This window comes from Poecile atricapillus, chromosome 29, assembly GCF_030490865.1.
Source record: "Poecile atricapillus isolate bPoeAtr1 chromosome 29, bPoeAtr1.hap1, whole genome shotgun sequence".
Classification (NCBI taxonomy): Eukaryota; Metazoa; Chordata; class Aves; order Passeriformes; family Paridae; genus Poecile; species Poecile atricapillus.
The window spans coordinates 4347279-4363715 of record NC_081277.1 but is presented as its reverse complement, the minus strand read 5'-3'; the positions used below and the strand labels follow the sequence as shown (position 1 = coordinate 4363715).

General features: G+C 56.7%; 1 protein-coding gene across 5 annotated transcripts; it reads left to right on the top strand.

The window, feature by feature from the left end:
- The first annotated feature begins 3443 nt into the window (after positions 1-3443).
- TACR1 (tachykinin receptor 1) lies at positions 3444-13571 on the top strand. 5 transcript variants are annotated; one of them, XM_058859459.1, is made up of 5 exons: positions 3444-3902; positions 7569-7763; positions 10710-10923; positions 11250-11654; positions 12740-13571. In XM_058859459.1, exons 1-5 carry the CDS (start codon positions 3511-3513, stop codon positions 13520-13522), a joined length of 1989 nt encoding a protein of 662 aa, XP_058715442.1. In that variant the 5' UTR covers positions 3444-3510; the 3' UTR covers positions 13523-13571. The 5 variants fall into 5 exon arrangements, with proteins under 5 accessions (XP_058715442.1, XP_058715443.1, XP_058715447.1 ...); XM_058859460.1 differs by having other exon boundaries at positions 10710-10860; positions 11458-11654; positions 12740-13179; XM_058859464.1 differs by lacking the exon at positions 12740-13571 and adding an exon at positions 11002-11046 and having other exon boundaries at positions 11134-11452.
- Positions 13572-16437: the final 2866 nt, after the last annotated feature.

Genomic DNA, 16437 nt, shown 5'->3' with positions numbered 1-16437 from the left:
AATCGGGGATAAAATCAATCATGGATGAATTAACCATGGATAAAATCATCATGGATAAAATCATGGATAAAATCATGGATAAATTAATCTTGGATAAATTAATCTTGGATAAATTAATCATGGATAAAATTATGGATAAAGTAATCATGGATAAAATGATGGATAAATTCATGGATAAATTAATCATGGATAAAATGATGGATAAATTCATGGATGAATTAACCATGGATAAAATCATCATGGATAAAATGATGGATAAAATGATGGATAAATTAATCCTGGATAAAATCATGGATAAAATCATGGATAAAATGATGGATAAAATAATGATGGATAAAATGATGGATAAAATGCTGGATAAAATCATGGATAAAACCATGGATAAAATCATGGATAAAATGATAAATAAATTAATCATGGATAAATAATCTTGGATAAAGTGATGGATAAAATGATGGATAAATTAATGATGGATAAAATGATGGATAAATTAATGATGGATTAATTAATCATGGATAAAATGATGGATAAAATGATGGATAAATTAATGACGGATAAATGAATGATGGATAAATGAATCACGGATACAATCCCGGAGCTTTGCCGTTCCCGGGATCTCTCAATTCCTGCCGCTTTTCGGTCCCCAGGAGCGCGCGGGGAGATTTTGGGAGCGGGGGGAGGGAAAATGGGGATCGGGAAGGGCTGGAAAGGCGCAGGAGCCGCTTCCAGCGGGAGCTCGGGACCGGCAGCGGCGGCGGCGGCGGGGCCTGCGGAGCCCCCGGGAGAGGGAGGGGACCGGGAGGGACCGGAGGGACCGGGGGGACCGGAGGGACCGGGAGGGACCGGGAGGGGACCGGGGAGGGGACAGGGGGTCGGGGAAAGGAGCGGGGAGGGGACCGGGGGAGCGGGGAGGGGACGGGGGGGACCGGGAGGGGACCGGGGAGGGGACAGGGGCTCGGGGAAGGGACCGGGAGGACCGGGGAGGGGACCCGGGGGACCGGGAGGGGACCGAGGGTCGGGGGAAGGGACCGGGGAGGCGACAGGGGCACGGGGAGGGGACAGGGGAGGGGACCGGGGGTCGGGAGAAGAGACCGGGGGGACCGGGAGGGGACAGGGGGGACCGGGAGGGAACCGGAGAGGGGACCGGGGGACCGGGAGGGGACAGGGGAGGGGACAAGGGAGGGGACAGGGGGACCGGGGAGGGGACAGAGGGTCGGGGGAAGGGACCGGGGGGACCGGGGAGGGGACCGGGGAGACCGGGGAGGGGACCGGGGAGGGGACCGGGGAGACCGGGAGGGGACCGGGGAGGGGACCGGGGGTCGGGGAGGGGACCGGGGGGACCGGGGAGGAGATCGGGGGTCGAGGGAAAGGACCGGGGAGGGGACAAGGGAGGGGACAGGGGCTCGGGGAGGGGACCGGGGGACCGGGGGACCGGGGGAGGGCTGTCCCCGGGCCGGCTCTGCCCACCCGGTTCTGGCACCGCCCGCGCCGCCCATAAAAGCTCCGCTCCTGCCTCGCCCGCTGCAGTCGGGTCCGCGGCACCGGCTGTGCCCGGGCCCGAACCCAACGGGATCCGCAGCCCGAACCGGGAATCCGCATCCTGAACCGGGGAATTCGCACCCCGAACCGAGCGGGATCCGCATCCCGAACCGGGGAATCCGCATCCTGAACCGAGCGGGATCCGCATCCCGAACCGAGCGGGATCCGCACCCCGAACCGGGAATCCGCACCCCGAACCGAGCGGGATCCGCATCCTGAACCGGGAATCCGCATCCCGAACCGGGAATTCGCATCCTGAACCGGCTGCATCAGGTACCGAGAGGAGCCGCATCCTGAGCCTGCTGCTCCCCGAAGCGCCTGAATCCCGAACCGGGAGGGACCCGAACCCCGAACCGGGAGGAATCCAAACCCCGAACCGGGAGGAATCCAAACCCCGAACCGGGAGGAATCCAAACCCCGAACCGGGAGGAATCCGCACCTGCTGCGCTGCACCGGCACCAGGAGGGACCCGAACCCCGAACCGGGAGGAAACCGAACCCCGAACCGGGAGGAAACCGAACCCCGAACCGGGAGGGATCCGAACCCCGAACCGGGAGGGATCCGCACCTGCTGCGCTGCACCGGCACCGGGAGGAACCCGAACCCCAAACCGGGAGGGATCCAAATCCCGAACCGGGAGGGATCCAAACCCCGAACCGGGAGGGATCCGCACCTGCTGCGCTGCACCGGCACCGGGAGGGACCCGCACCGCGAACCAGGAGGGACCTGAACCCCGAACTGGGAGGGACCCGAACCCCGAACCGGGAGGAATCCAAACCCCGAACAGGGAGGGATCCGCACCTGCTGCGCTGCACCGGCACCGGGAGGAACCTGAACCCCAAACCGGGAGGGATCCAAACCCCGAACCAGGAGGGATCTGAACCCCGAACCGGGAGGAAACCGAACACCGAATCAGGAGGAACCTGAACCCCAAACCCGCTGCCCCCCGAGCCAGGTCCTGCACCCCAAACCCGCTGCCCCCTGAGCCGGGTCCTGCACCCCAAACCCGCTGCCCCCTGAGCCGGGTCCTGCACCCCAAACCCGCTGCCCCCTGAGCCGGGTCCTGCCAGGTCCTGCACCCCAAACCCGCTGTCCTTGGGCCGGGTCCTGCACCCCAAATCCGCTGCCCCCCTCAGTCGGGTCCTGCACCCCAAACCTGCTACCCCTGCACCCCAAACCTGCTGCCCCTCGAGCCAGGTCCTGCCAGGTCCTGCACCCCAAATCCGCTGCCCCCCTGAGCCAGGTCCTGCACCCCAAAACTGGCTCTGCACTGACCCTGCTGCACCCTAAACCAGGCAGGTCCTGCACCCCAAACCCGCTGCACCCTGGGGCAGGTCCTGCACCCCAAAATTGCTGCCCCCCCGAGCCAGGTCCTGCACCCCAAAACTGGCTCTGCACTGACCCTGCTGCACCCAAAACCAGGAGGGCTCTGCACCCCAAAACAGCTGGGCCAGGGGGACTCCACACCCCAAAACAGCTGGGCTGGGAGAACCCCACACCCCAAAACAGCTGGGCCAGGGGGATCCCACACCCCAAAACAGCTGGGCCAGGGGGACCCCACACCCCAAAACAGCTGGGCCAGGGGGACCCCACACCCCAAAACAGCTGGGCCAGGGGGACCCCACACCCCAAAACAGCTGGGCCAGGGGGACCCCAAAACAGCTGGGCCAGGAGAACCCCAGACCTCAAAGCCGCTGGACCGGGAGGACCGGGAGGACCCTGAAGCCACTGGACTGGGAGGACCCCAGACCCCAAAACAGCTGGGCCAGGGGGACCCCAGACCCCAAAACAGCTGGGCCAGGAGAACCCCACACCCCAAAGCCGCTGGACCAGTGGCCAGGAGGACCCCAGACCCCAAAACAGCTGGGCCAGGGGGACTCCACACCCCAAAACAGCTGGGCCGGGAGAACCCCAGACCCCAAAGCAGCTGGGCCAGGGAAGAGGAAGACCCCAGACCCCAATCCCCGGGGCCATGGACGAATCCCCGGCGCTCTCGGCGGAGCTGGAGCACCTCAACTCCTCCCAGAACGAGTCGTGGTCCAACCCCTTCGTGCAGGCGCCGTGGCAGGTGGCCCTGTGGGCCGCGGCTTACGCCCTCATCGTGGTGGTGGCCGTGGTGGGCAACGCCGTGGTGATGTGGATCGTGCTGGCCCACAAGAGGATGCGCACGGTCACCAATTACCTGCTGGTCAACCTGGCCTTCGCCGAGGCCTCCATGGCGGCGCTCAACACGGTGGTGAACTTCAGCTATGCCGTGCACAACGAGTGGTACTTCGGCCACGCCTACTGCCGCTTCCACAACTTCTTCCCCATCGCCGCCGTCTTCGCCAGCATCTACTCCATGACGGCCATCGCGCTCGACAGGTCAGCGGGCAGCGGGCAGGGGGCAGCGGGCAGGGGTGGTCAGTGGTCAGAGGTCAGGGGTCAGTGGTCAGGGGTTAGTGGTCAGCAGTGGTTGGAGCCCAGGGACAGGTCAGGGGTCAGTGGTCAGTGGGCAGCGGGCAGCGGGCAGCAGTGGTTGGAGCCCAAGGACGGGTCAGTGGTCAGTGGTCAGTGGTCAGTGGTCAGGGGCCAGTGATGGTCAGGGGTCAGTGGTCAGTGGTCAGGGGTCAGTGGTCAGGGGTCAGTGGTGGTCAGGGGTCAGTGGTCAGGGGTCAGGGGTCAGTGGTCAGTGGTCTGGGGTCAGGGGTCAGGGGTCAGTGGTGGTCAGTGGTCAGTGGTCAGGGGTCAGTGGTCAGTGGTCAGGGGTCAGGGGTCAGTGGTCGGGGTCAGGGGTCAGGGGTCAGTGGTCAGTGGTCAGGGGTCAGGGGTCAGTGGTCAGGGGTCAGGGGTCAGTGGTCAGGGGTCAGGGGTCAGTGGTCAGTGGTCAGGGGTGGTCAGGGGTCAGGGGTCAGTGGTCAGGGGTCAGGGGTCAGGGGTCAGTGGTCAGGGGTCAGGGGTGGTCAGTGGCCAGTGGTCAGGGGTCAGGGGTCAGTGGTCAGTGGTCAGGGACAGGGATCAGGGAGAGCCGGGATCAGGATTGGGCAGAGCCGGGATCGGGACTGGAGAGAGCCGGGATTGGGATCGGGGAGAGCTGGGATTGGGACTGGGGAGAGCCGGGATCAGGGAGAGCCGGGATCAGGATTGGAGAGAGCCGGGATTGGGATTGGGAATGAGCAGAGCCGGGATCGGGAATGGGATCAGGGAGAGCCAGGATTGGGATTGGGGAGAGCCGGGATTGGGATCAGGATCGGGATTGGGATGCGGCAGCACCGGGATTGGGATTGGGGAGAGCCAGGATCGGGATTGGGATCGGGAAGGGGCAGCACCGGGATCAGGAGCAGCAGGGCCAGGCTGGAATTCCCAATTTCCAAAACCAAAGCCAGGGAATGGCCTGGAAGGAGCCTCACATTCCCAAACTCCCGATGGGATCCGGGGGAGCTTTGGGATCCTCCCCAGCTCCTCTCCCGCAATTCCCAGGATACGGAAAAACTTGGAAAAAACCCAGCAGAGATCCCCAAGCTGGGACTGATCCATGGGATCTGGGAATCCCGGGATGGCTGGAGTTGGGAAGGACCTCAAATCCCATCCGGTTCCTTCCCAACCTCGGGACATTCCCGGGAATCCTCCGGGAATCCCCCGGTGGAATTTTTTTCGCGGGATCCTCCGTGGATTCGTGCGGGATTTTTTTGCTGGAATTTCCCCCCATCCCCTCCTTTCCCTGGAGCTGCTCCAGCTCCGGGCACGAAGGAAAAACAGCCGGAAGCTGTTCCGAACGCTCCGGACAATGGCAGGAAATTTGGGATCGGGGCTGGCACGGAGGAGCCGCAGGAAAATCCCAAAGGATTCAGGGCCCGGCAGCTCCCGGGGCTCCCAAATCCCGGCCCCGTCCTTTGTTTGGGATGTGCCGGATCCAGGGCGCTTCCAACGGCTCTTCCCGGCTTTTCTTGGGAATGGGTTCACATGGGAAAAAGGCGGGAAATCCATTTCCCCCCAGTTTTCCAGGAAAAGCGGCGGTGCCCGGGCTGATTTCCAAAATCAAATCCCAGCTCTGGCCTTCCCTAAACTGGGATTTCACGGAGCAGCCCCTGGAAAAATCTGGGATTTCCTCCGGAGCATCCCCTGGAAAAATCTGGGATTTCCTCTGGAGCATCCCCTGGAAAAATCTGGGATTTCCTCCAGATCATCCCCTGGAAAAATCTGGGATTTCCTCCGGATCATCCCCTGGAAAAATCCGGAATTTCCTCCGGAGCATCCCCTGGAAAAATCCGGGATTTCCTCTGGAGCATCCCCTGGAAATGGATGGAGCAGGAATTCCCGTGAGGATAAATATCCAGGGGAGCAGAATCAGGGAAAAATTCCCCTCCTTGATCCCAAAACTCGGAATTAACGGAGCCAAAATCCAAATCCGTGGGGCCCGGGCGGAGTTTGGGATGCGGGAGACAAAAAAATTCCCGATTTTCCGTGGAGCTTCTGCTGAAAGCAGCTGGAAAATTCTTTGGAGTGGGAATAACCTCCTGCAATTCCCAGAAAAGCTGCTCATCAAAAATTCCAGCGGGAATCCCACTGGGATCTCCTCTGTTTATTATGGAAATTTCTTTAATAGAAATATTCCCTTTTTAAATGTTCCAATTGGATTATCCAATTATCCCGGGCGCTCCGAGATCCGTCAATTTCCCAGGGAATTTCCAGAGGGAAAATCGGGATCTCCAAACTCCCGAGGGGAAAAATCCCAATCCTGCACTCGTCCCTGTGGAAATTCCCCCAAATCCCAGGATTTTAGCAGGAAAATCGGGAATATTTTCCAGCTCATTCCCAGTGTTTTCCCTGGAGAGGGAATTAGAGGATGCTGTTCTCACGTTCTGGAATTTTCCAGCCCCGTTCCCGCTGTTCCCAGAGCTGAAATCCCGGGATTTTCCAGCCCCATTCCTACTATTCCCACATTTCCATTCCTGCTGTTCCCAAATGAAACCCTGGGATTTTCCAGCCTCGATTCCCGCTGTTCCCAGAGCTGGAACGCCGGGATTTTCCAGCCTGATTCACACCGTTCCCAAAGGAAATCCCGGGATTTTCCGGCCCCGTTCCCACCATTCCCAACATGCTGGGAATTCCAGCCCATTCCCGCTGTTCCCAGAGCCAGAATCCCGGGAATTCCAGCCCATTCCCGCTGTTCCCAGAGCCAGAATCCTGGGAATTCCAGCCCCATCCCCACATCCTGGGAATCCTGGCCCATTCCCGCTATTCCCAGACCCAGAATCCCAGGAATTCTGCCCCATTCCCGCTGTTCCCAGACCCAGAATCCTGGGAATTCCGCCCCATTCCCGCTGTTCCCAGAGCCAGAATCCCGGGATTTTCTGGCCCCATTCCCACATCCCAGGAATCCCGGCCCATTCCTGCTATTCCCAGACCCAGAATCCCGGGAATTCCAGTCCATTCCTGCTGTTCCCACATCCCAGGAATCCTGGCCCATTCCCGCTATTCCCAGACCCAGAATCCCGGGAATTCTGCCCCATTCCTGCTGTTCCCAGACCCAGAATCCCGGGAATCCTGGCCCATTCCCGCTGTTCCCAGAACCAGAATCTCAGGATTTTCTGGCCCCATTCCCACCATTCCCAAATCCCAAGAATCCTGGCCCATTCCCGCTGTTCCCAGAGCCAGAATCCTGGGAATTCCAGCCCCATTCCCACATCCTGGGAATTCCAGCCCATTCCTGCTGTTCCCAGACCCCGAATCCCGGGAATTCCAGCCCCATTCCCGCTATTCCCAGACCCAGAATCCTGGGAATCCCGGCCCCATCCCCACATCCCGGGAATCCCAGCCCCATTCCCACCATTCCCACATCCTGGGAATCCTGCCCCATTCCCACTATTCCCAGACCCCGAATCCCGGGAATTCGGCCCCATTCCCGCTGTTCCCAGACCCAGAATCCTGGGAATCCCGGCCCATTCCCGCTGTTCCCAGACCCAGAATCCCGGGAATTCCGCCCCATTCCCGCTGTTCCCAGACCCCGAATCCCGGGAATCCCGGCCCATTCCCGCTGTTCCCGCACAGGTACGTTGCCATCATCCACCCGCTCCGGCCTCGCCTCTCGGCCGCGGCCACCAAGGCTCTGGTGGGGCTGATCTGGCTCCTGGCGCTCCTGCTCGCCGCTCCACAGGGATATTTCTCCGTCACCGCCGAGCTCCCGGGAAGATCCGTCTGCCTCGTGGAGTGGCCGGAGCCCGGAGGAGCCGTGTCCGGAAAAACGTGAGTGGGAATGTGGAAATCCGGGGGAAATCCGGGGGAAAGCTGGGGGAAATCTGGGGGGAAATCTGGAGGAAAATCCAGGGAAAATCCAGGGAAAATCTGAGGGAATCTGAGGGAAATCTGAAGGAAATCCAAGGGAAATCCGGGGGAAATCTGAGGGAAAACCGAGGGAAATCCAAGGGAAATCCAGGGGAAAATCTGGAGGGAAATCGGGGGGAAGTCCGAGGGAAATCTGGGGGAAAATCCATGAGAAATCCAAGGGAAATCTGAGGGGAAAATCTGAGGGAAAATCTGGGGGAAAATCCAGGGAAAATCTGGGCAAAATCTGGGGGAAATCCGGGGGAAAATCTGAGGGAAATCCGGGGGAAATCTGAAGGAAATCTGCGGGAAAATCCAAAGGAAAATCCAAGGGGAATCCGAGGGAAAATCTGCGGGAAAATCCGGGGGAAATCCGGGGGAAATCTGAGGAGAAATCTGGGAGAAATCCAAGGGAAATCCAGGAAAAATCTGGGGGAAATCTGGGGGGAAATCCAAGGGAAATCCAGGAAATGGGAGGGAAATGGTGAGAAATGGTGGGAAATGGTGGGAAACGGAAGGAAAACGGTGGGAAAAGGAAGGAAAACGGTGGGAAATGGTGGGAAACGGAAGGAAAATTGAAGGAAAACGGGAAATGATTCCCAGCCCAAATCGAGGCAGCCCTGATTGGGACGGAATTTTTCCAAAGGCCGATCCCAAAGGGAAACGCCGCCGTTAAATCCATCAGGATCCGCATCCCGCGTTTTTCTGGGAAAACCGGGAAAGGAGATCCATGGATGGGCGAATCCCAAAGAATTTGGGGATTGGGAGGAACTCGGAATCCGGGATGGGATTTTCCTGCCCTAAATAACTCGGGACAGGTGTTTGGGTCATTCCAGAGGCGTCATTCCGGCTTTTTCCCGGCTCCGTGGCCTCGGAGCGGTTATTCTGGGAACGCTCCGGCGGCAGCTGCTGTTTGTGGCGCTGGGTGGAAAAAATTCCGTCATTTTTCCAGTTCCCGGGGAAAACAGGTGGAAAACACAGGGAAAACAGGAGAATTCCAACATTTCTGGGAGGGAATTCCTTTGGAATTTGGGAATCCTTTGGAAAACCTCTGGGGAGAACAATCCCGGTGTGCCGAGGGTACCAGGGCTGGGTTTTCCCTGGAAAATATCCCTGATTTCAGTTGGAGCCGAGAATTCCGCAGGATTCAATCCGGATTCAATCAGGATTCCCAAAGGGATCAGGAATTCCATCAGTTTGGGATTTTGAGGGAAGGGAGGATCCACCCCCGGATCCTCTGGGAATTCAGAGCCCCTTCCATGCCAGAATTCCCGGGATTTTCCAGGGAAACGGAGGCGGCGGCTCCGTCCTCCCGCGATTCCCACGGGATCCTCCATCCCACACCGGATCATAAAAACCTTCCAGCTGCAATTCCCGAATTTCCCCGATCCTGGGAATCCTGCAGGCGGAAAAATCCCGCTGCTCTTCCAGCCCCGGAATCCCAAAAGAATTCCCGGATCCGTCTGGAACGGCTCCGGGAGCCCAGACCCCTCTGGGATTGAGGCTCTGCGCTGCTGACGTTATCCCGCGGCTCCTCCAGAGGCTCCGAGGATCTGGAATTCCATGGGAACCACAACAAAATCCTCCTCTGGAGCCGCCGAGACGCCTCTGGAATGAGCCAAACGCAATCCAGCCCCGCAAATTCCATCCCAAATGGAATTAGGGCCGGGAAAATCAGATTCCGGCAGCGAGCAGCAGCGGGGCCTGAGCCGGCCCCGTTCCCTACGGGAGAATTCCCAGAGAATTCCTCACCCTCTGGAGCTGGGATTCAATCCAAGGTGCCTGGATTCGACTCCAAATCCTTGGGAAGATGCAGGAGATGGGATTGGAGCCCCAAAAAATCCACCCAAGAGGCCCCAAAGCCTTGGGAATAAAATTCCAGGATTTGGGAAGTTTTCCAAGCTGGCAGCAGTTTGTGGGATCAGTTTTTAGGGAAGAGAGGATTTTTCCAGGATTTCCTGCAAGGTCGGAGCCTCCGTCCGCTGCTCCTGTGGTTAAACCTGGAATTCTTGGATTTCCTTTTAAAGCGACTCCTCTTTAACAGAAGTTCTCACTGATCCACGGCGTTCCCGGAATTCCCAGAGCATTCCCAATGCTTCCACAGCATTCCCCGAATTCCCAGAGCATTCCCAATGCTTCCACGGCATTCCCGGAATTCCCAGAGCATTCCCAATGCTTCCACGGCATTCCCGGAATTCCCAGAGCATTCCCAATGCTTCCACAGCATTCCTGGAATTCCCAGAGCATTCCCAATGCTTCCACGGCATTCATGGAATTCCCAGAGCATTCCCAATGCTTCCACGGCATTCATGGAATTCCCAGAGCATTCCCAATGCTTCCACAGCATTCCTGGAATTCCCAGAGCATTCCCAATGCTTCCACGGCATTCCCAGAATTCCCAGAGCATTCCCAATGCTTCCACGGCATTCTCGGAGCATTCCCAGTGCATTCCCAGTGCTCCCAGAGCATTCCTGGTGATCCCAGAGCATTCCCAATGCTTCCACGGCATTCCCAGAATTCCCAGTGCATTCCCAATGCTTCCACAGCATTCCCAACACTCCCGCAGCATTCCCAGCATTCCCACGGCATTCCCAACGCTCCCACGACATTCCCGGTGCTCCCATGGCATTCCCAGTGCTCCCAGAGCATTCCCAGAGCATTCCCAGTGCTCCCAGAGCATTCTCAGCATTCCCAGAGCATTCCCAATGCTCCCACAGCATTCCCAGTGTTCCCAGAGCATTCCCAGTGCTCCCAGAGCATTCCTGGTGATCCCACAGCATTCCCAGCATTCCCAGAGCATTCCCAACACTCCCACACCATTCCCAACACCGGATCCTGAGGGATTATCCCGTTTTTTTCCTTCTCCAGGTACCACTTTTCCATGACGGTGCTGCTGTACCTGCTGCCGCTGCTGGTGATCGGCTGCGCCTACGGCGCCGTCGGCCGCACGCTCTGGGCCAGCGCCATCCCCGGAGACTCCTCCGACCGCTACCACGAGCAGGTGTCGGCCAAGAGGAAGGTGAGGAATCCCGGGAATTCCGGGAATTCTGGGATCCGAGGATTCCCGGCCAATCTCCACAAGGTGAGGAATTCCGGGAATTCTGGGATCCAACGATTCCCGGCCCATCCCAACCATGCAAAGGTCATGGCCAAGCACAAGGTGAGGAATTCTGGGATCCAAGGATTCCTGGCCAATCTCCACAAGGTGAGGGATTCTGGGAATTCCAGGAATTCTGGGATCCAAGGGTTCCTGGCTCATCCCAACCATGCAAAGGTCATGGCCAAGCACAAGGTGAGGAATCCCGGGAATTCCGGGAATTCTGGGATCCGAGGATTCCTGACCAATCTCCACAAGGTGAGGGATTCTGGGAATTCCGGGATCCGAGGATTCCCGGCCAATCTCCACAGAACAGTTCAGTTGAGATGTTCCTGGTTGGGTTGGGAAGATCACCAAGGTCAAGAAGTTTGGAATATCCAGAGGGGTTGAAGATGGAGCAGAGTCCTGTGGACATCTCCTCCATGTCTGTGGCCAAACTGAGACACCGACCACGCGTTCCCGGTGGGAATGGTCATTCCAGAGGCCGTAACGGCCGCCGGACGCTGTCGCCCGTGACAGGTGGTGAAGATGATGATCGTGGTGGTGTGCACCTTCGCGCTCTGCTGGTTGCCCTACCACGTGTACTTCACGCTGCAGTACCTGAGGCCCGAGTGGTACCTGAGAAGGTCCATCCAGCAGCTCTACCTGGCCGTCATGTGGTTGGCCATGAGCTCCACCATGTACAACCCCATCATCTACTGCTGCCTCAACGACAGGTGAGCTTCCGTGGGCTCCTGGAGAAGATGAAGATGGTTTTTTGGGATGGTTCTGTGGTTTGGGAGTGTTCTCTGCCACTTCCAGTTGTCACCTGGAGTGGTTCTTAATTCCCGTGGGTTTGGAGGGAGAACATCAACCAAAACAAGGTCAACTCACAATTGGGGTTCACAGGGGGTTTTCCAGTTCTTGGTGGGATTTCTCATTTCTCCAGGGGTTTCTCATTTCTTCAGGGTTTCCCATTTCTCCAGAGTTTCCCATTTCTCCAGGGGTTTCCTGTTCCTCCAGGGTTTTCCCGTATCTCCAGGGTTTCCCATTTCTCCAGGGGTTTCCCATTTCTCCAGGGGTTTCCCATTTCTCCAGGGGTTTCCTGTATCTCCAGGGTTTCCCATTTCTCCAGGGTTTCCCGTTCCTCCAGGGGTTTCCTGTATCTCTGGGGGTTTTCTGCTTCCCTCTGGGGTTTTTCCTCCCCTCGGTGAAAGATCACAATTTTGTCATGTTTAGAAAAGCTCAGCTTTATCTCCTTCTTCCTTTGGCCATGTCCATCCCATCCTGTGGTCATCTCCATCCCATCCTGTGGTCATCTCCATCCCGCTCCTGTGGCCATCTCCATCCCATTGCTGTGTCCATCTGAATTCCATCCCTGTGGCCATCTCCATCCCGTTCCTGTGGTCATCTCCATCCCATCCTGTGGTCATCTCCATCCCATCCCTGTGGCCATCTCCATCCCATCCCTGTGGCCATCTCCATCCCATTCCTGTGGTCACATCCATCCCATCCCATTGTTCTCCATCCCAATCCCATTGTTCTTCTCCATCCCATCCCTTTGTTCACCTCCTTGTCTTTCCCCACCCACCTTTTTCTCTGCAATTCTGGGTTTTTCTCTGCAATTCTGGGTTTTTCTCTGCAATTCTGGGTTTTTCTCTGGAATTCCGGGTTTTTCTCTGCAATTCTGGGTTTTTCTCTGCAATTCCGGGTTTTTCTCTGCAATTCTGGGTTTTTCTCTGCAATTCTGGGTTTTTCTCTGCAATTCCGCATCCTCCCCCACTCCCTCATCCCGTTCCGCGTCTCTCCGTTGCCGCGGCAGATTCCGGCTGGGATTCAAGCACGCCTTCCGCTGGTGTCCGTGCGTCAGTGCCGGCGACTACGAGGGTCTGGAGCTGCGCTCGGCGCGGTTCCTGCACACGCACGGCTCCGTGTCCAAGCTCAGCCGCACCGACACCGCCACCGTGGCCTCGGCGCTGGGCGCGACCGACGAGGAACCGGACGAGCCGGGCCGTGCCGAGCGCCTTTCCCTGGATGTCACCTCCAACGGTTCCTCCCGCAGCGATTCCAAGACGGTCTCCGAGAGCTTCAGCTTCTACTCCAACACCCCCACCTAGGGGTGTCCCCTCGGCGTCACCGCGCCGGCGTTTCCCGCGCTGTTTTCCCGTCTCTCTTCCCTGGGATCGGTTCCGTGTGTTCCGTTGCGGGGCCGGGCACCGGGAATGTTTTGCTGCCTGGTTGGAGATGGAGGAGATGCAGGAATGGGACAAAGCCGGGTTTTTCTCCGGGATTCCGATGCTGGCCGGTGTTTCCGTGCTCTCTGCGAGGCAGGAGAACCTCCAGAGGATCTCCTGGTGTATCCCACCCCATGGAAGACAATTCCCTCCTCCCATCCTTCATTTCCTTCTCCCTGTTGGATATCCGGGGGATCTTGAATCCCAAAATGGCTTTTTCCAGCTCCATGGGGAATCATCGGCCACGGCGCAGATCCAGGAGTTCCTGCACGGCCTTGGATCATCTCTGGTGTCCACATCTGCTGCTCCTGGTCTCCTGCTGTCGCTCCAAACCCGCTCATCGGAGCGGAGATTCCCAAGGGATCACCTGAAGGGTCTCCCAAATGACCTCCTGAAGTGTCTTCAGGGATCTCCAAAGGATCTCCCCAAGGATCTCCTGAAGAGTCTCCTGAAGGGTCTTCAAGGATCTCCTGAAGGGTCTCCAGAGGATCTCCTGAAGGGTCTCCAGAGGAACTCCTGAAGGGTCTCCTGAAGGGTCTCCAGAGGATCTCCTGAAGGGTCTCCTGAAGGGTCTTCAAGGATCTCCAAAGGATCTCCTGAAGGATTTCCAGAGGATCTCCTGAAGGATCTCCAAAAGATCTCCCCAAGGATCTCCTGAAGGGTGTCCAAAGTATCTCCTGAAGGATCTCCTGAGGAACTCCTGAAGGGTCTCCAGAGGATCTCCCCAAGGATCTCCTGAAGGGTCTCCAAAGGAACTCCTGAAGGATCTCCAGAGGAACTCCTGAAGGGTCTCCAAAGGAACTCCTGAAGGGTCTCCAGAGGATCTCCTGAAGGGTCTCCAAAGGAACTCCTGAAGGATCTCCAAAGGATCTCCTGAAGGGTCTCCTGCGGAACTCCTGAAGGGTCTCCACAGGATCTCCTGAAGGGTCTCCACAGGATCTCCTGAAGGGTCTCCTGAAGTGTCTTCAAGGATCTCCAGAGGATCTCCTGAAGGATCTCCAGAGGATCTCCTGAAGGCTCTCCAGAGGATCTCCTGAAGGCTCTCCAGAGGATCTCCAAGCTGAGCTGGGCTTTAGCTGCTGTTCCTCAACCACCACAAGGAATTCCTGTGATTCCCTGGAAATCCAAGGTGACGAAAATCTTGGATGGACTCCAGAATGCCATGGAGCTCTGGAGAAGGGGAGACCACCCTGAAGTGATTCCCACCCCCTGGGAATAAATTCCATCCCAAAAACGAGGATTGGAGGGAGATCTGGAATTCTCCAGAGCCGGTTTCACCCCCAGGGTTTGGAGGATTCTCTTCCACCTCCTGCGTTTTGTTTTAATCAGGGAATTTTTATTTTCCGTTGCAAAATCCACGAGGTTCCCGACGTGTGCACGGATTCATGGAATGTTCCAGTTCTCATGGATCATTTTCCCTGGATTCCTCCAGAGGATGAAGACACACCCAGAGTGAGGAGAACACGAAATCCCGAGCGGATAAACTCGGGAAAAATCCACAAATTTGGGGACAATCCGGGGTGGAATCGGCTCCCAAGTTCTCATTTGGGGTGTGGAAATTTGGCTCCTGAATGGATTCACTGGAACTCTGGAGAAATGTCCCGGTCCCTGCTCCGTTCCCATCTCCTGGCCGGCTGAATCCAGAAGTTTTTCCAGGTTTTTTAGGAAGATCTCAAATCAGAGATTCAGTTCCCAAACCAGGAAATTCCTTTGGCTCTTCCCTGGCACCCGCGAGGAAAATCAGCGGAATCTGATGGGAATTCCCTGGAATTCTGCTCCCACCACCCGGAAAACTCCCTCATCCCAAACTCCAAATCCCAAATCCCAGCCTGGAGCCGCCTCCCGACCCCAAAACTTTGATTTTAACCTCAGCTTTGTGTCCTGAAATGCAGAAATTCCCGTCCCCACCGACCGGGAGCAGCAAATTCCAAACCCACCCTCGGGATCTGCTCCAAAATCCGCCCCTAAATCCCCCAGCACCAACCCCTGGATTCGGGAATCTTGTTGGATTTTGGGAATTTTCCTGGATTTCAGGGATTTTACTGGATTTTTGGGATTCAAACAGGCCTGGCCCTGCTTGGCAGCAAAACGCCGGCGCCTTCGGAAGTCGCAGCTGAGGATCCGGCGGTGCCTTTGGAAGCAGAAGCCAAGGATCCATCTGGGAGCAATTCCCATTGTTTGGAGCGGTTTTTTCTGGGATTGCCGTGGATATCGGGCCTGTCCCGCCCATCCTTGGTTTTATTGTTGTTTTTATTTCCTGTCCCTTGAGCAGGATCCGTTGTTTACGGAGCGTTTCCCACTTGGAATGACGAGATTTGGTTTTTTTGGGATTTCCGTGTCCTTGCCAAATCCCTGGTGTGAGGTCACGGAGCTTGGCCCGGGAGTTCCCGGTGTTTATTTTCCATTAAAATCATCGGTATCCATAAAAATTCCAATTTTCAGCCTTCAGGAGGCACCATGGGCGCTTCCAGATTTCCCCATTCCGGGATTTTGGGATTTATTCGTCTCACCCTGCCCCAAAATTCTGTGTCCAGCTGAAAAATGGACACAGTTGTTCTATTAGCATGGGAATCCCCCTTTTCCTTGGAATATCCATTCCCAAATCCCATCCCTGTGGAATATCCACCCCAAATTCCCTTGCTGCTGGAATATCCACCCCCAAATCCCATTCCTGCTGGAATATCCATTCCCAAATCCCATTCCTGCTGGAATATCCATTCCCAAATCCCATTTCTGTGGAATATCCACCTGAAATCTCATCCCTGTGGAATATCCACCCCCAAATCCCATCCCTGTGGAATATCCATTCCCAAATCCCATTCCTGCTGGAATATCCACCCCCAAATCCCATCCCTGTGGAATATCCACTCCCAAATCTCATCCCTGTAGAATATCCACTCCCAAATCCCATTTCTGTGGAATATCCACTCCCAAATCCCATCCCTGTGGAATATCCACTCCCAAATCCCATCCCTGTGGAATATCCACTCCCAAATCCCATTCCTGCTGGAATATCCATTCCCAAATCTCATCCCTGTGGAATATCCACCCCCAAATCCCATCCCTATGGAATATCCACCTGAAATCTCATCCCTGTGGAATATCCATTCCCAAATCCCATCCCTGTGGAAAATCCACTCCCAAATCCCATTTCTGTGGAATATCCACCCCCAAATCCCATTCCTGTGGAATATCCACTCCCAAATCCCATTCCTGTGGAATATCCATTCCCAAATCTCATCCCTGTGGAATATCCACCCCCAAATCCCATCCCTGTGGAATATCC